Below are 19,297 nucleotides of genomic sequence, written 5' to 3'. Positions count from 1 at the left end.
TCACAAACTAATTATAATTTCTATACATAATGTCTCTTATAAAGTTTTAAATCAGATCCTAAATGAACATGTGTTTTCATCCTGACGTGTTTTATCTTCGAAATACTTGTAAATTTGCATTCACCTAGAGAGATAGAGTTCCTTCAGAAATATTTGCAATATTTGTGTTTATCCCTTGTCAAAGTAAAGATAAATTAACTTATATCTCAACACAGAATTTTATGATCTATCAGATTACATACATATAATTTCTATCAGTTTCTATCACTTTTCTATCAAGTATAATGTTCCATATGAATAATAGCAAATTATTTTATCTGCATTCAATATATATAGAATATGTGTCCACTTAAAAATAAATTTGAAAGTTGCCAAGTTACTGCTTTTGGACAGAAAAAACATATCAATAAGAACATAATATAATAACATGGAAATATTTTCTGTTCTTTGTAGTTGTGTGACTTCTATTGTTCATTCCATTAGGGCCAGTATTCTTAACTATAATGAGTGACACTCTACACAGAAAACAGTTCAGTTGCAATAGATTTATGAAACACTTGTCTAGTAATAGTTGCTGATGTATTTTGCAATACCTGTTTAAGTACTGTACAGTGTCATCTGCTAGTTCCTTTATTTTTCTTCTCCCTTTGTGTTTAGTTTATTTATTATTGTATCTATTTTAAAATCATTTGAGAAAAATATTTTTCATTAGCCCTTAACATTTAAATCTGAATTTCTTGCCTATAAAGGTTACTATAAATATAGAACTGGCTTCGTAGCATTTATCATTTGCATGTAACCATATTAAAAATATATATATATTTTCTCATCATTTTTCCATAGTACAAGATTTCTGTTTGAGGCTTGATAATTGCAAAACTTGTGACAGCACAGTTTGCTGAGCAAATGCCTCCAGAAAGGGCTAATTCATTTCTCACAGGTGTCTATAATACTCTTGGTGTAAATGAGAAAAAGTCCTTAATGCAATAGCTCTCATGATTTGTGCTTTTGAATATAAAACAAAGATTTTTCTAAGTAAGTCTCAAAAATATAGATAATGGGATAAATTGTCCAATTTAAGTTCATTCATACTACTTGGTGGGGGGGGAATAAGAGGAACAAAACATGATTTCTGAGAAACAAGGTAAACACTGGGAAGTAGTGTATAAATATAAAACATATTATCCACAGTGAATCATATTTGAAATTATTAGCTTATTTGGAGATAATATATTCTAACAATAATTTGCATCTTCATTTAATAGCACAAGTATTACTCACGGACAGGTAAGGTCTGAAAGATCTCGATTTTGCTATACTCTCCTTGTCCTTTTCCATTTACAGCAGCTACTTTGATTTCATAGGTCGTATTTGGTTCCAAATTGCTAAGAACAACCATTGCTAAAGGACAGGAAAGAAAAAAAATATGGGAACAAAATTTGATGATGCAATATATTTTTTTTAAAAGGTCAGGTAATTTCATAATTTATTTGCTTCACTTGCAACTTAAGAGTCCCATTTTCTAATCGTCCAGTGGTTCCAAACTTGGCTTTCTTCAGTGCTAATAGTCACCTTCTTTTCCATCTGCATAAAATCATTGTTGTGACTGAGCAAGTTATGCTTCTGAAGGAGTTTCATGTCAGTGTCACAGAAGCCCCAGGCAACAGTTAAGGACCTTGATGGGAATTGATATTTTATGTTCAGAACGTGAGCACAGGAGACGTGAATTTAGTAAAAAATTATGGAAGTTTCCTTTCTTCTAGCTGGCAATAGGCATCTGATACACATTCAAGCCACCTTCAAACAGTTCATAATTTGCCATTTTTCCCTCATGGCAAGCAGTATCAACCATCCTTGATTTACACTCCCGGATGCAGCTACATGCACATGAATGTCGAATTACTGGTGCTTAGCTCTGCCAGATCAACAATGTATTCAAGAACTAAAAAGACAGGCAGCTATGATGATCAAAGAAAGAGTTCTGAGCAATCACCTAAGGACCTGAAAGTGAATTAGATGTCTGTACATATTTAAGAGGAGTTATATGGAAATGTATATTAAGTTATAATTAAAAAAAAAAAAAAGTGATTTGGGAAGTAAACCAGTTTGGACTTAGGGCACACTTTCAGAAATCAAGACTTAATCCCTGGCAGCAATACTTCACACAGCCTGAACCTGTCTCTATGATTCTACCTGAAGATGCCACCAGAAGCAGAAAACAGGGGGAAAATTTTGCCAAAAAGTATATTGTACAGCACTAAGAATGCTGTTGCTGTAACGTACAGCAACCACTCTAGAAAAAAAAAACAAACCACCAAACAGGAAAAGAATGTTGGGAACCCTTTATGGGAATGCAGTATTACATATTACCACAGTACTGTATATTACTATTATCAATGTTGAATATGCACTTGGAAACTTTGATTCACGCAGAGTTCTTGGACCATTACCTTGTCTTTATAAGAAAGCTTCATTTTATTGTCTCTGTAGCAATTGCCTGCTTGCTGTTTGCCAGCTCTGTGAATCGTGATGAGCTCTCCTGATGTCAGGTTCATACTAAGGAATGGACATAAACTGGATGGACTTTACTTGAAGTACATCAGTGTTTGTCTTGCCCAGAAAAGCAGGGCCTTTTCTGGTATTATCTCAGAAAAGGATACATTGTAATGTCTTGAGAAAGAGCCAGTAGTCTCTAGGAAGCCTAGTTTTTCTCATTACAGAGGAGTATTATATATGTATTTTAATAGTTGCTTTAGGCTTGCTTTTCAAGGTATAAATTTAATTAAAGTATAACTATTTCTGTCAGTACTGTTTGTTATTCTTCTGAGTCTAGATTTATTAGAATTTCTATTTCTTTAGTTTCTGCAGCAGGCAGACAGAGGTCCTATTAAATGCGGAGCTAAAGGGACTTAATTAATTTTGGAAAAACAGTAACTTTCATATTTCACACTCTATTATGAGCACTTTGCATGAATTCGCCATTGAAACATGGCAATTGCTTTCTTGTAAACAAAATAGTAGAACTGTGTGTCTTCCAGCACATTTAGCCTTATCATTTTCATGAGACTTAAAAATACCAAACTATAAAGTATAACCACGTCATGAAAAAATAAAGTACCATCAGGAGAATAAAAACAGAATTTGGAGAAGAGAAGGATTAAGATATGTAACATTCAGTTATGGTAAGATGAAATTTAAAACCTAAACCAAGCAGTAGCAGTGTTCAACTTGCCTTTCAGCCATGATTACTTTCCAAGGCTGAATAATTTCACTGAAAATAAACCTTAGGGCATACTGAAAATTAGTGTTACTGTAAATGTTTTTAAAATTTAAACAACATAAAAGCATATGACTACAAGTCTACACTTAATAAAATGTGAATGTGTTAACTACCTAAAACCCAAGGATCCCATTCTATAAACACCTGAGTGACTCCTGGGGCCTATCCAAATTAATAAAATTACTTCTATATGTAGTATTTAAAGAATCAGTATCTACTTTAGAATGCCCTGCACAGCACTATATGTCCAGATACAATGACTCTTATAAATACATTTATGGAATTAACCCAACTAACGCTGATAGCATAATATGTCTTCAAAAACTGGAACCACTTGGTATCAGTGATCATATGATATGGATATATTTTATATATAGGAAAAAATTATAAATATGTCATCCTGGAAAATAAATAAAAGAACCATTCTTGATGATAATACTTTAAAAATTCCAGTTGTTGTAAAATAATATTTAGAACAATTAAGTAAGATTAAGGAACTGTCCCACAGTATGTAACAAAAGCGTAGGGCTTAAAAGTAATCTAAGAGTAGTGAAAACTTTCACTGATTGCTAAGTGGTTTAGATTTTTTAAATATGTTGACAATGGAAAAAAATACTTAATAAACTAGTTAAATTTTTTAAGGTATGTATTGTCATTTAAGTATACAATCAGATTATTCATCTTTCCATATACAAATGGAACGCTTCTTACAGGAGTTCATAGCTCACAGCCCTGGCCACAATTGATTTTTTTTGTTACAGTTTTCAATGAACACTGAGGTAATTAGCTGTAAAAATGCAAATAATATTTTGAAAGAAATATAGGACTTTCAATATATGAATGTCAAAAAAATGGTCCACAAAGTGGTCCACTGCATACTGTATGTGTGAATTATGCCATTGGTATATTCATTGGCATATATTAAGTCTCAGATACACTGAAGGAGAAATTATTTTATTTCTTTCAGAACATTATTTGAAATTCTTCAGTCTTTTTCTGCCTGTCCTATCTACCTGCTTCTGTTTTTATATTGTCTTCCTAATCACAGTATCTGCATGCTTTATGTGAAGAATTAAATTCTGTAGACTAGTTGATTATTGCTGGGATTATTCATGTAGTGACTGGTTACATTGAGGAGTAGACTTTGAAGAGTAACTCCAAAGATGAAAAAACAGAAGATTCTCTTCTGAACTCTGCAAGTATTGCTGGGCTCATTTAACATGATGCACAACAGCTCAGACCTTAGTCTTTTCCACTTATAAGAAGATAGACAGGGAGGCTGCAAATCACATAGTATCCTTAGAGAAGATTATGACACAGGTTACCAGTTATTTTGGGTTTTAATTTAACATACTGTATAGGGAGTATAAAACAAAATTATGAATAATTTTTGACAGCGTATGCAAGGAACATTGTCTTTTTAAAAAATTTTGTAGAGCAGAATTTTAAAAGAAACACAACAACCAAAAAGATTTAAGCCTTACCAAAAAGCAAAATTCAGTTCAACCTATTCTGTGGCAGGAATCTTAAAGTTCAAGTCCTTATTTTACATTACATAGATTCTTCTAATTTGCAAGCAAATCTAAAACACTAAAGAATGAACACTGTACAGAAAAAAAACCACAAAAAATTATATATTAGATAGATAAGACAACAGATAGATAGAACTCCATATTATTTCAAATACAGAGTGTAAGCATTTCAGCTAGAAAAGTTCAATTTATTATCACAGAATTTTAACTGCTATCAAGATGAACCATAGGAAAACAACATCTGACACAAGATTTGCTGAGAAATAAATTGCACCATAAATCTGAGTCAGTAAAAACAAAACAAAAATCCCCAGCTGCTTTTCTGGTCCAGGGGTAGGTTGTTTATATTACCTTATTACAGTAGAATGAGAGGGAAAATGTCTGGCATGTTAAATTGTCATTTCACCAAAGGAAATCTACCTGAAAAATCTTCTAAAGACTGTGATATGTTATATAAACCATCACCGAAGCAAGGAAGATTAGGGGAATTAACAGTACACTTGTATCACATGAATCCCAAAGTAGATCTTATATGAGGTTAATTAACAGAAATAGCATCAATACATTGTTCTCATTGGAGAGCTACCTGTTGCATAAAACAATGTTCTTCCAGTTCCAAATTCAATCCCTATGAATGTCCTATGAACCTAATGTCAGGTCTAACTTAAGTAGGATATAAATTTATTTTGAAACAAAGTAGTTGAGACATATTACTGCTGTAATATCGTCTTCACTCATATATATTTTAGATAGTGGCAGCAGTGCAAAATTTCTATCAAAGAAGCATTACAAATTTTAGGGTTTTCTTTTTCCTATTTCTTTCCCTCTAGTCTGAATCTCTATTAATATGCAGACTGAATGCAGATCGAATACAGTGCAGGTTAATAAGTGGAGTGTTTTGATTTAGCAGAATTTTGCTGCTCCTTTTACTAAATCCTTTACTACTCTCAAGGAAAAACTGAGTCCCCTGGAAATACTTGATTCTCTTCCAGAGGAAAAAATGAATATTATTTTCATGAAGCTTAAACAGTTTCTCTTCGTGAGGATGACTCACGTTCTTTTAAGGACAGAAGAAAAAGACTTGGGAAGAGAGCAGTAAGGAACATACGGTAGTAGGACATGTGAGGAGAATGGTGAGGAACCTATGGCAGTATAGCATTAAGGTTCTGTACGAATGTCTCAGACTGTTCCAGATGGCACACAAACTGAGGAACTTCTTCCAAAACCTCTGTTTGCTTGAGATGAGCAACAGCGTTGTTTAATCTATGTGCTTGCACTATAGCAGGAAAAATATAAAACCTCTTTTTCTAGCTGAGCCTCAGACTTAGGTCACAGAATTGTTAACAAAATGAAGTTAGAAATTGCCATGGTGGAGAAATACAGGAAAAAATAAAACAGGATTTTGCTACACAATAAGCAAAATGTTTATTCATATGCAGAGACACCCACACTGTCTCAGTTACATCTGTCTGCCTTGCTCAAATAACAATTAATTTCATAAGTACTGATTCAAGCATCTGGCTATAATGTCAGAATTCAACTAGCACAAATAAATGAACTTTAATAATGAAAATATTTCAAGTTGCACATTATATATAAAAAATATTGGTAGCAAATCCTACTGGCATTCAAATCATTGGCATAATTTCCATTAATATATATGGAGACAGGATCAAGCCTTGAGTCATTCTCTAAAATGTATACTCAGAAACAAATGTAATCATTTTAAAAATAAGAGAGAACAGCTCTGCCAGGAACTTCCATCATTCTTTGCACTATAATGTATAATTACTGCATTATTTTGGAATAAGAGATGTAGTGGCTTAATTAACGATGAATATAAACAATAACCTGTAAATAAAGATGCACAGTGTGGTAGATGAGGTAGAATTAATACAATGTTCACTAACACGAATAATTTCCTTATAAAATATTTTTTTCAGTAGTTGATTTTGAAAATGCACTTGGCAAAAATGGCTTTAATATTTTGTGAACAGCCCCCAAAACACAATTACCCTGTTAAGCTCCTTTTCTCCAAATATTTAATTTTCACTTTCATTGGGTAGGATTCTGAGATGTCAGGTATACAAATTGAACCAGAAGTATCCTAAGTCATGCAGAGGATTATCTTTGATATTTATTTTTATTGAAATAAAGCTAATAAGAAAAGATGAAGTAATCTATAGGACAATTACAGTTATATAATGTACAGTGCTATAAATAAATGAAAATAAAGCAAGAGCATAATGCAAAGTCCCTAGAAAAGAGCACACTTGTAGATTGACAATATAGTTTACAACATATTGAATCAGCACGAATCTAGAAGACATCATTTAACATACTTAGAATGTAAAAATGAACAGGCTTTCTTTAGAAGTTTATTTCGTAGTTTACTTATTTAAAAAGAAACCTTCAGTCAACGGGTATTTAATCTAAATCACAGCACAGCACACATTTACACAAACTTGTGTTAAGAAAATGAAAAACTATTAATTGTATGTAATATTTTTAGGCTATAGGCTTAGAAAAGATATTTGTATTCCCATTGACAAAACAGCCCATATTAGGATATCTTCTTTAAATTTTTGTATTGTATCTATTTGGCAATAATATAGAACCTTTTATGAATAAATTATGCCACCTGTACTGATTAGTCTCTTATCCTATGAACAATCCTGTGCAACTAGGATCTAGCTTGGGTAGATTTTGGTTCTTATCATCACTAAAATAGAATTTATTTTTCAAACACATAGTCTATCTTAAAATGAAACAAAATAATTTGTTTTCTAATTTCGCTCTTATCCTTTAGCTGTCTAAAATGCTTTGTACTTCTCCATTGTTTTCAGTGTACGGCAAAAACTTTTTTTTTTTATTACTATAAAAATACTTCTTGCAAATCGGAAGTAGCTCCTTAAAGTATTTGTAGTTCAGTTGTTTGTTAACTAAAGTTTTCTTACCTGCTATTTTCTGTAGTTCACAGAAGTTGCAGACGACTTGCACAACAGTAAGTCATACACTAACCCAAAGGACAGGAATGTGTACAGTCAATTCTCCTGGCCTAGAGTACTCCAGTACAGTGTAAATCCCAAGGGAGTTTTTTTCTTGCTATCTATTCCTTGCAATTTCAGCTTCCTGCATAGTAAATTTGTTTTCATTATTTAGTTATTTAGTTAAAACTGATTACCATAATCAAGCTTTATTCTTCCTGTTCTTATATCTGGCCTTTCCTTGGAAAAAGTTTAAAGATATTTCCACATCCTTAGTCTGATGTATGTGCAAGGTGGGGTAGGTCAGGAGAAGCGATTCTTATTAAAAATTGTATTCTTTTTAATGCTAATTATTTTAGTGCACTTTTAGAAAAAGCAAAATTCCCATAACTATAAATTGCTAAAATTTCTAGGAGAACACATGAAGTATCACTATTAATTCAAACTTGCTATTCTTGTTTTCCTTACAGAAACCTTCTAGCAGGATAAAATGAGAATATATAAATACATAATAAGAATATGTAAGAATGTAATTAATATACTGATGTTGTGGTTGAACTACGACAACTGACTATGCATAAAATAATACATTTTTGGTCCAAATTTTCCTGATTTTTCATATCATCAGCTTTAAAATTAATGTGGGGTAATTTTCTCTTTAATTTTGTTATATTCTTATATAACCCAACACATTACTCCACAAGTCAGCTTCCCTTTCTTCATGTTTGACACATTACTGCTTCTATTCAATTGTTTCTGTGTTGTTCTTTATAGATTACATTCTATTTATTTAAACAAATACGTTAGATGTTGGTTTCATTTTCAGTGAGAAGTATTTTACTCACAAAATTAGATTTTTTTTTGCAGCAGAGAACAAAGCTAACATATGTTTTTTATCATGCTAACAAGATGTGCTTCTTTTTCTCAACTATAATAAAACACACTAAAATACACAGATACCCAAGGCTTTACTGAGTACTGGGATGATATCTCTTTTGAAAAAAAAACCCTCCCTTTCTTATCTTTTTCACTGACTTTTTAGTTTTAGAATTTCCTGTACTACTTTTATGAAGACCAAATCCAACAACTTAATAAAACATTTTTTAAAATGGCATTAACTTCCATAAATTGTACTTGTATCTCATAAAGGGAAGGGAAATGGAGGAGAAATAATGGGAAAGGGAGAGAGAGAAGAGGAGGGAAGGAGAAAAGAAAAGAAGAAAGAAAGAACAGACAATTAAAAATTTACTAGTTACCACCACATTTAAAGTTTAGAAGAGAAAGTGCTTGAAACAGTTGCTATTCCCTGTAAGAAGATCTTGATATGCAAAACAAAAGCATACTTAATAAACCGATTCTTTACACAATTCAATAAGCTAAAATGGAAATACATATTGAGCTTTAAAATGACACAATTTAAATGCATTTCAAAAACAAGTGCTCTTTGAATAACATAACCTTTAAAATCTCAGGTCTCCTCCAAGTACTCATTAGCCCTTCATTCCATCATTAAATACAAAATTCTTTTAGAATAATCTTTCAATTTTTTTTTTGTGCATACAATTACGAGTGTTCTGAAGTGTTGAAATTCATTTGATGATAAATTAAACAACTTTCATTGATGTCTAATCTCTTGTTATCCTAAAATTTAGAGGCACTAACTGAGCTCAATCAAAATTATGGAAATTAATCTTCTGGAGACTGGTGAACTTTGGTTCAGTCCTTACAAGAACTGATCGTACTCCTGTAGTTCAAATACACAATTGCAAATCCCAGTTCTCTAATTCAATTGAAGGAAAAATAGCTGCAGAAGCAGACACTGCAGAGTACCATCTGGTTAACCCTACTCATTGATGTTCATGCATGCAGGCTCCAAGAAGATGCCATACAGAAACCTTGATTAGTTCAAAGACAACGGTAGGCCTTTGGGGCATCAGACTGAAAGGCTTATGTAGGAGCAGATGCATGCAGCAGGCCAGTACATCCAAACAAGGCTCATTGTCTCCAGCATGGCAGACTGCCTACTTGGGCTACATTTGGAGCTGGCAGATTAGGGAAGTTTATTGTCCCCATCTAGTTAGTCCTGGTAGGACCAAACCTGGGATTGTGTGTCCAGGAACACAAATAAAGCAGATCGAGTCCAGCAGAGAGCTACCAAGATGAACTTAGGGCACATGAACAGGAAGTAGATGCTGAGGCTTATTTAGTCTCATGAAGAGAATGCCAAGAGGTGACTGAATAGTCATCTATCATCTCTTTGTAGTGGAGATAGATAGAAACAATGGTGTGAGACTCTTCTTGACAGTGACAAACAGCATAACAACGGCAACAGTCACAAGCTGCAATCAGACATGTTCAGAGCAAATACTAGAAAAACTTATCCACTGGGAGAGAAATGAAGCACTGAAACAGGTTACACCAAGACAAGAAGGTAAGGAATCTCCATCCTTGGAGGTTAAAACTGAGTTATACAAAGCTGTGCCTGACCTGATCTAGGATTGGCACCAATCCTGCCTAAAGTAGAAGGTTTGGACCAGATAAACTCCAGATGTTCCTTCCAACCAATCTTTCTACAACTCTATAAATCAAAGGGGAATACTGCCTTGGTTCTTGGAATCTCCTTTTCTCTTCTGCTATAAAATTACTGTGCACTTTTTAATGCCGGGATTTTAAAGTTTACAGATTGAATAATTAGCCAGCCACTTGAAAAGGGCTACACTTAAAACTTTTTATGAAACAATAAAAGAGTAGAAAAAAATCGATGGGGATTTGGACAGCTACCAGATATTCCCTCAATCATGCAAAAAGAAAGTATTGTTCAAAATGCTTTCTAGTATATGACTGATGTTCTAAGTACAGCTGCATGAAGGTTCATTGTTAAATATTTATGTGACTATAATTGCCATTATTTTAATAGAAGAAATTACACAAAACTCATAGACTTACTGCTAAATATAAAATCTAGATCAAATTTATTTTCTGTAGACATTAATTTTTAAATTCTCCCATAAGAAAAATTTCTAGGCCACTGATACACCTGAACTTCCATTGGCAATATGAACACATAAAGACAACAGAATTAAGTTTTCTAAGAAAGTAATACATTATTGAGTGAATATACTATACTATTACATAGTAATGGAATTAACTGTGTTAATCTCATTGCAGAAGGGTAATCAAGGCCGCTATTAAGAACTTTTACACTGTTTCATTTATCCATTTTTTTTCTCTTTTTGAACACTCATCAAGGCTAAAAGCAATGATTACTGGGGGATGACTCAGAAAATAAAAGAGGGTCTTCTAAAGGGAACACAGATTCCATTTATTAGGAGACTGCAAAGAACATGCTGGTTGTTAGATTTTAGCTAATGCACTATATGGTCCCTGTCTTATATCAAGGTCTGGAATCTACCCTAGATTATTGAAGGAAGGAGTGTATTTTGTAGGGGAAGGCTGAGGTTTAGGTATGAATGCATACCTTCCTTTCTTCTATGCCTGCTACAGTTACACCACTTTATCTCATTCTTCAGCTGTACAAATTCGATTGTATCCCATCCTAGTCTATCTCATATATACCAGAATCTAGAATCTCTTACATTCTCTTGGAGGGCAGAAAGGATTACTTTTATTTCATTGTTTCCTGCCTGTTTTTCTGTTGTTCCTACAATGGAAATCCTGTTGTGAGGATATCCCATTTGAAATTTGTAACACAAAATTGGAGCTGAAATGGGTCTTCTACATTCAAAACTCCATCAGTGAGTTCTTCGTTACTGAGAGATCTTGAGAAAAAGATGAGGTAGGCTTCACTTGAATTCATAGCAGACAAATCTTGTATCTTCTAAGCATAAAGACCACAATAGTTTCCATGAAGCATCTGGAATATGTTAGGTCAAATGTGTTTAAATTGGTTAATGGTTTAGTAAGCCCATGTAATTTTGAGGACCATATTAATGTTTGCGAAAGGCAAGTATGGGAGATCTTGGTAGGCATTCTTGCAACACACTGACATTTGGCAGCTCTGTGAGCCTTCCCATTTGGGTGAAGGCTGAATCCACACTTCTGCATCACCATAGCCACGGTCAAATGGGGCTTGCCGATCTCAGGGCAGAACTGTGCCCAGGTGCACAGCTTTAGGTGTAGCTGATCTCCACTTGACTTCACAGAGCAAGCTCAGATCTTTTTTTCAAAAGGTTGAGCAGGCAAGTTTATTTCAGTGTGATACAACTGACACTTGAAGCTGGTAACATTGGGTAAGCTTCTGGTGACTGCTTTTAATAGAGCAGGGTATAACTCAGCTATAAACTAACAACTTATCCTGAACTAATAACTGATTACTGGTTCGAATTTCTTCACTTTTTATCAGAAAAAAATAATCTCAAACCTCATACAAAATTCCTTTAAAGTCTAAGAAAATAATGTCAGCAGTTTACTTTTAAAACCTAAACCTTTTTCCTATTGTCAGCCAAGTTCTGCAGAGCTACAATGATCTTTTTGTTCCTTTGAGACTTTGCAACAGATTTAAGAAATTTCATGCAATTCACTAGTTTTCTTACAGTGTTACAAAACTCCACCATGTTAGAGATGTACAAATAAAAGATGGTCTTTCTTAACCAGATGGATGTAAAATACCTAAGAAAATTAATTACTCTTTATTCATTATACAAATATATCTGTACTCTTACAAACCTTCAAGATAGATGTCAAGACTTCAAGAATTCTTAATGCTAAGGTGAAGGAATATCTATAGAGCACAAAGGAATGAAAAATTCTAATATCATGCTCACAGAAGTAGAGGCTTTTTATAGGCAAATTAAAATGTTAGCAAGTCTTGCATCTCAGTCAAGACTGCTATTTAAAATTCCAACACTTTTCAATTTAATATAATTTAATATTAAATAAAATTCTGCATACTTACAGTAATAAACAGAATAACATATATAAAACCTATGTCTTTTCTTGGTTTTACCTATGTACAGAGAATTATGTACTGTAACATACCACTGAACTCACTGTTAGAAATAGAATGTATGATTTTCTCTTCTCTAAACCACTTATTTCACTTGCTCAATTTTATATTTCAAACAAGCCACTTAGTTTCAATGCCAACAAAACTAGTCTCTTATGTGCTTCTCTTGAATGGTATATTATCACTGGTGAGATTTTTTAAACTGGAAGCTGTCATTAATACTAATTTTCTCATGACCAAGCTATGTTGGTGCAGACTAGGAGCTACCTAGGAAGCAGGTTATGACGTAGGAGTTCTGTCTTTCATTCTTCTAACTTATGCAATTTTGAACTCTAGAGCATGCATAGAGTGAGCAAAAGAGAGACTACTTGCTCTGTTATCAAATGTACGAGCGGGCAAAAACCTAACAACCACCTTTTGAGGTAAGAATAAACTAGCTCCTGGTAACTGCTATTATCAAAGAGGCCATCCTCACAGTGACAAGCAAAGGGACTAAAATGCAGTCTCAAATGTGGACATTCGCTACTGTGAAAAAGCAAGACCTCTAGGCTGACATGAAACATGATTTCAACAACAGTTCTGTTGTTTCTTACATGCAATGATAATTTTAATTCATAACTTTTTCTTCCTCATCCCCATCCTGCTCCTGCATCCTATACTTTATTTCTTGCCAAAGGAGAAAGAAAAGAGTAGAGAGGGAAAAAAAAAAGTGATACAAAGGAGATTAATTTAATGATATTGTGAAATATAATACAGATAGGGCTATGCTTCTCTCTGTTGCTCATTGTTGTATGTGACAGAAGGAAAACTCCATTCACAACTACTCTGTCATTCAATGACCTTGAAAATAATAAAAGAATACTCTGTCCTTCAGGAACACTCTTCTGTTTTGTACTACAAAATGCAGCAGAAGTTTAAATACTCATAAATATTTCATACATGTACTTTACCTTTTTGTAAGCAGATTTGCAATGTAAAATAAATGCAGATGAATACAATACAGACTTGAAAGGCAAAATTTGCAGCTGCACCATGCATCCCATTTATCAGTTATTCATATTGAAAATTGCATTACATCACTCTCTACTTAACAAGATTTACTCTCATGGGCCAGATCAGCAAGATGATCACATCAACATGTTTGCTGTGAATTTACTTGAGAGTGTGTCATCACAAAAAGCTTGAAAAGGTCTAAATAGGGAGTAGCCAAGAGTTATAATAACAAAGCAACACCAGGCAAAATATATTTGCAGTAACTGATTCTCCATTTAATTGCTTATTAAAATATTTACTACATACTTCTTGCAAAGTATCTTGCTTTTGTTCTTACAGATTTTCAAGTCTGTGTCTTTAAAAAAAACCCACTTGAATATAAATTACATTTTGCAATGAGCTTTGACTGTTTGACTAAATGCAATTGCAAACACATAATTACAAGCTATTGAAGAGAAGATTAACCTCAGACATTGGCAGTGGTTATATCTGCATAACACTCAGTTGCTTTTAGTTATGAACTCATGCTATGAAGTAAATTGTCTGGGTTTTCTTCACTTCTCATGACATTTTATACACCTTCGAATCTGAAAAGTACATTTAATTCTGCTGATGATTCAGGTCCATGTAAAAACCTGAAATATTTAAACCTAGCTTTCCCTTTACACTTCTCACTTTCCAGTCTTTCTAATCCGTCCATGTAATTTAGTTTAAGACACTTACTTACAATCCAGCCACATGAGACTTTAAGAGCAAAATTAAGCTGGATAGAGGCCAAGAATAGTATAGAGACAGAATTAGAGGGCTGAATAACTTTCTTACATGCAGGTATACACAGAAATTAATTTAGATAAAAAGTGATCTATTTTCTACCATTTAACAGTAACCTATTTTGGTTGTAAATTGTGTCCATTCTTTCAGGTTGTTTGGTTTTTTTTTTTAATTGTATGATGTAAATTGTATCTGCCATTTTATCCCAAGAATTCAGATTTATTAAAATTAAGGACTTTTTATTTGTGTTATTTGTATTACATCTTACATCACTATAGCTTAATAACATAAATATATATATGCAACTCCCACATTCTTATAATTTCAAAGCTGGTTTAGGTTGAGGAAACTACTTTTGAATCAAACTAAATATCCAGTTTCCTTTGAAAATTAAATCCCATGAGTTCAGGTTTAGCAATAGTATCATAAATATTAACTGATATCAGCAGTTAATATTTTTTTTACTATATTATCAGTTATTGTCTATTGACAACAATTTCTTAAAGCCAACCACAAAGTTAAGTCAATTTGACAATGTGACAATCAGTGTAACACTTTAAGATTCTCCATATTGTGCATCAATTGCTGTGGTACAAGGTGGGTACAACGTGACACAAAATTTTGGGGTTTTGGTTTTACAAGTTTTTTTTCATTCATGTTTTCACTGGTTTTAAACTGCCTACCTAACAGTTTGCTAAGAACTAGATTCTAAAGCTGAATTCACAAGCCAGAAATGTTTTCTGTATGACTTATGTCATTATTTACCATGTATAGAAATCTCTGTTAAAGTAATTCTAAATTTATGGAGTACATATGTGATCTTCCAAAAATGCAGAAACACTCCTCAGGAAGAACAATCACAAATATTAAATACACTACATGTATGAGATAAATATCCTATCACAAAGCTCTTGATCCAATGAAAGGACAGAAAGAGAATATTGTTAATATCTCTTAATAGAAGAGTGTACTTTTCCCCTTTCATGATAGAAACAGAGGAGCAATAATACTTACTGCAGTTCAAAGAAAGGAAGAGAAAAATAGGAAAAAGGAGAGCAAGAGAGGCTATTTGCTATATAAATCCCAACATTTCTATCTCTCATCTCTAAAATGACAGTGCCAACCAGCCACATATCGCATAGGTGAATTTCCACAGTAATCTTCATATGGGACTGCATTTCTACTGTATTCTTCATGTTGCTCTATCACCAGCAAATTGAGTGGCACTAGAAATGCAGAGACTGTTTTTCCTCGATATTTCATTCTTATATTAACGTTTAATACTTTGAAAAGAAAGATCCATTGACATGTTTCTCTATCTATCTGTAAAAGTGTCTTTCATTACAAATGAAAGTCTCTTTCTTTACTAATACATTATTTGTTGTGTGTGAACCAGAATTACAAGTGTTTATAATACTATTAAGACAAAACAAGACCTTGATTGCTTCTCTATTAAAGTTGTACCAGTGGTGCTTTCTGAAGAACTGAAGGGAACTGAAGAATTGAATTTCACAGGCTCTGAGTCCATCGTGTTTCTTTCTTGGAAAACTCAATACTGCTTGAAAGGGAAAAATAATGCAGGTTTTTTCTTATGAAGTCTTTGCTGATTACTCAGAAACTGATCAGTGAATGTCCTTTTAAAAAAAAAAAAAATGGCACAGAAGACTGTGGTAAGACAATTTTTCCCAGCACAGCTATCTTACACCTTCTCACTGATTTCTTTGTGTCTACAGATGAAAGCATGGCAAATGCTCTTCACTGGTTGTTACCCCCTTCTTGATGATGGAAGAGCCATACCCCACACTCAGGGATTTACCAGCCATCCAGCTGAAAGGATGCAAACTGTCCTTGGAGAAAGAACCTTACAAATATTATCCACAGTTCTGTTAATTCAAGATTAGCGGGCTTTTCTGCACTATTGAAAGCGACATAAATGTCTGAGCCCTGAAGGCACTGTTAGCCTTGACTATCCCTGGCTACTCACCCGCCCTGGGTGCCAGAGAGAACCCCCCAGTCCATGACTGTAAACTGGAGCTATACAGAGATTTGCTTGCAACAAAACAATTTTCATATTCAGACGAGCACCTAACAAGTGCAGAAAAATCTGGCTACCATTTGCTCACTGCTCTTTTGGTGAACTATGATAGTGTTGATTATGACTTTTAAACTCTTAAATAGCTTGAAGTTGGTGTATCAGAATGATTGCTCCACTTTCTGTGCTCTCCTTCAATAGCTGCAATCAGCACAGACTTTCAAATGAAATCTTCATCATTATAAAAGACAAAGGGGAGGGAATATGGAAACAGATATTCCTGGCTATAGCTCCAAGACTCTGGAATTTTCTCCTTAATTTGATCTGAAAACAGCTCAAACTAGTACAATTTGAGACAAAAGCCATCTTTTGAGGGATTCTTAGGAAACTGGCAGCGCTCCTTCCAGATTAAGAGAATTGCAGGCTGTTTGAATAGATTTGCACAGAATCCATTTCATACTGCTTAATTTTTCTGATTAAGTTAATTTGTATTTACTGGATGATTGATTACGTAAGAATACCTAACAATTTTGGTAAGCATCTATTGTATTTTTCATATAGATAAAAACAGTCAATTATAATCCTACTTCTAGATTTTATACACAGTTATTGAGTCATAATTATAAGAAAATTACCACTAGCATTAGCAGCAGTTCTTTTTAACAACTTTTGGAATAATCTATTCATAATTTCTTAACACTTTATTTATAAATTTCTGTAGGCACATTTCCATTATGATTGCTTCATTTAAAAAATACAGTTTTCATTCACTTAATAAGTTTATCGCTGTTCTCTGTGACTGTATGAAGACAATTACACTATTCCTTCTGATTATAGTAGAGAGGGACCAGAAGACCCAGTTAAGCCTTGACAGTCTCTGTATTGTAAGACTAACAGTTCTCCCAGCACAACTTTCTCCAGCATGTAGGTTTTCCTGCCTCTTTCGCTTGAAAGATGGTCCTGGAATTTACATATTATCTACATTGTGGCAAGAACGGGCTTCAGTGCCGTTTTATCACTCCTGAGTTAAATCAGTCTGATAAAAAAAAAATCCTGTAAAATTTCAGCATAGTTTATCACTGGATGCTGGGAAAAAAATCATGACTCATGCATTATGTACGCATCATTACTTGAGATGTGTAAGCAGTTAACTGTTCCTGTGTAAACAGCATTTATATCTGAATCTTAGTCATAAACCTGTTCCTATTATGTGAACAGATGAAAAAAGTGATTTTGTTTCCATTAAGGAATATTGACCAAGTATTGAAATTATGATGGGCCAACTACAAATCATAATACAGAATACTGACTGTGTGTAGTTTAAACATCTTTCTCACTCAGCTGAGAAGATGTTGAGGCATGGTGGAAAAGTGGTACTTAGTTACCTAAGCACAATGAGAAACTGACCTAAGAAAATTTAATTTTTTTTATAATTCAAAAGTGTTAAAAGTATCCTAAATGTCTCAAAAAATACAAAGAAAAAAAAAAGAAAAGCCTTCAGAGTAAGAAAAGCTTCTTTAAAAGTTCTTCCAGGAACTGAAAACAGGGATTTAGAAAAGGATATCTCAGTGTTATCCCACCATGACACTGTAAGTAGGCTAAACTATAAACGAAGAGATGTTTAAACAAATGTTTTAGAAAACTTGCTGAAACCCTTTAAATGCTCAGGAAACAAGAAAAGGCTGAATTTTTCAGAACGATTCCAGTTACATTTAGCAATATTTTCATTAAAAAAAAAAAGGACACTAATATTGTTTATGGACTTATCTGCTCTGGGCTGTTCAGTCTGTGTTTTGCTAACACATACTATTTTTTTTCTGGTTTGCCCCTACAGTACCTCACAAATAGAACAAGTTTTTAACTCATTATAGAATATCTGCAAGGACTTATCATGTATGCAGTCAGGTTACTTCTGATTTCCCTATCAAATTACATAGTTTAATACCAACAAGACTTACAAAAACAAGACGCTTCCTGCTTAGCAAATATTTGAAATTCTGAAGTAGTTTTTGATTTCTAAAGTAGTTCAGAGATAAATTCAGAGAAATATAAGATATACAGTCTCAGTCTTTCTACACAGGGGTATACAAATAGAGATTTCAGAAAACCATGAATTAATTATGGCTCTAGAATTAATTTTTAATATTGTCCACTGTCCTTTCAGTAAAGTTTACCTTCCCAATATTTATCTAAGTATATCTATTTGTAGACCAAGACAACTTTTCAAGTTGTTTTCATATTTGCTAGTTTTTGTCACTACTTTGAGTAGCCTCTGATAATACGTGCTATTAAGAGGTACATTTAAGATGTCCAAAACCAGTGTGACCTATGTTACTTTATCAACAAAACTTCTCAGTGTTACAGTTGGGGGACAATTCAATGAAGAGGAAAATACATGCTTGAAAGAAAGTAAATCCCCTGAAAACTTCCAAGCAAGAAAGGACAATAAACTGAAAAAATGGTAAGGCAAATTGCATGAAAGGAAGACACAGGGAAATAACAGTGTGTAGGAAATAATACAGCCTTTTTCTCAAAGAAGCTGTATATTTAATCTTAGTAAGGATGGCAGCAGTGATCCTAAATACTGACAATCTACTTCACAGTGGTAGTGGCCTCATAAGCACTGTAGGTATTTGTACCTGCCACTTCACTGTGATTTGAGAATAAATTACCATACAATTCAAACAGATATTGTACTTAAATAATTGCAGCCAGATGAATTCATATTATACAGAA

At 33.4% G+C, this 19,297-nt stretch overlaps 1 protein-coding gene across 1 annotated transcript in view; it reads right to left on the bottom strand.

Moving 5' to 3' along the window:
- Window positions 1-19,297, bottom strand: part of NCAM2 (neural cell adhesion molecule 2) — a 297,815-nt gene that overhangs the window by 43,269 nt on the left and 235,249 nt on the right. The window contains exon 13 of the mRNA XM_086764093.1: window positions 1,282-1,401. Coding sequence (XP_086620219.1) covers window positions 1,282-1,401 — 120 coding nt within the window. The remainder of the gene's footprint in view (window positions 1-1,281; window positions 1,402-19,297) is intronic.

The sequence above is a fragment of the Chlamydotis macqueenii genome, chromosome 1 (assembly GCF_036417535.1).
Source record: "Chlamydotis macqueenii isolate bChlMac1 chromosome 1, bChlMac1.mat, whole genome shotgun sequence".
Taxonomy (NCBI): domain Eukaryota; kingdom Metazoa; phylum Chordata; class Aves; order Otidiformes; family Otididae; genus Chlamydotis; species Chlamydotis macqueenii.
The sequence above is the reverse complement of the archived record's forward strand: the minus strand, read 5'-3'. Positions and strand labels throughout refer to the sequence as shown.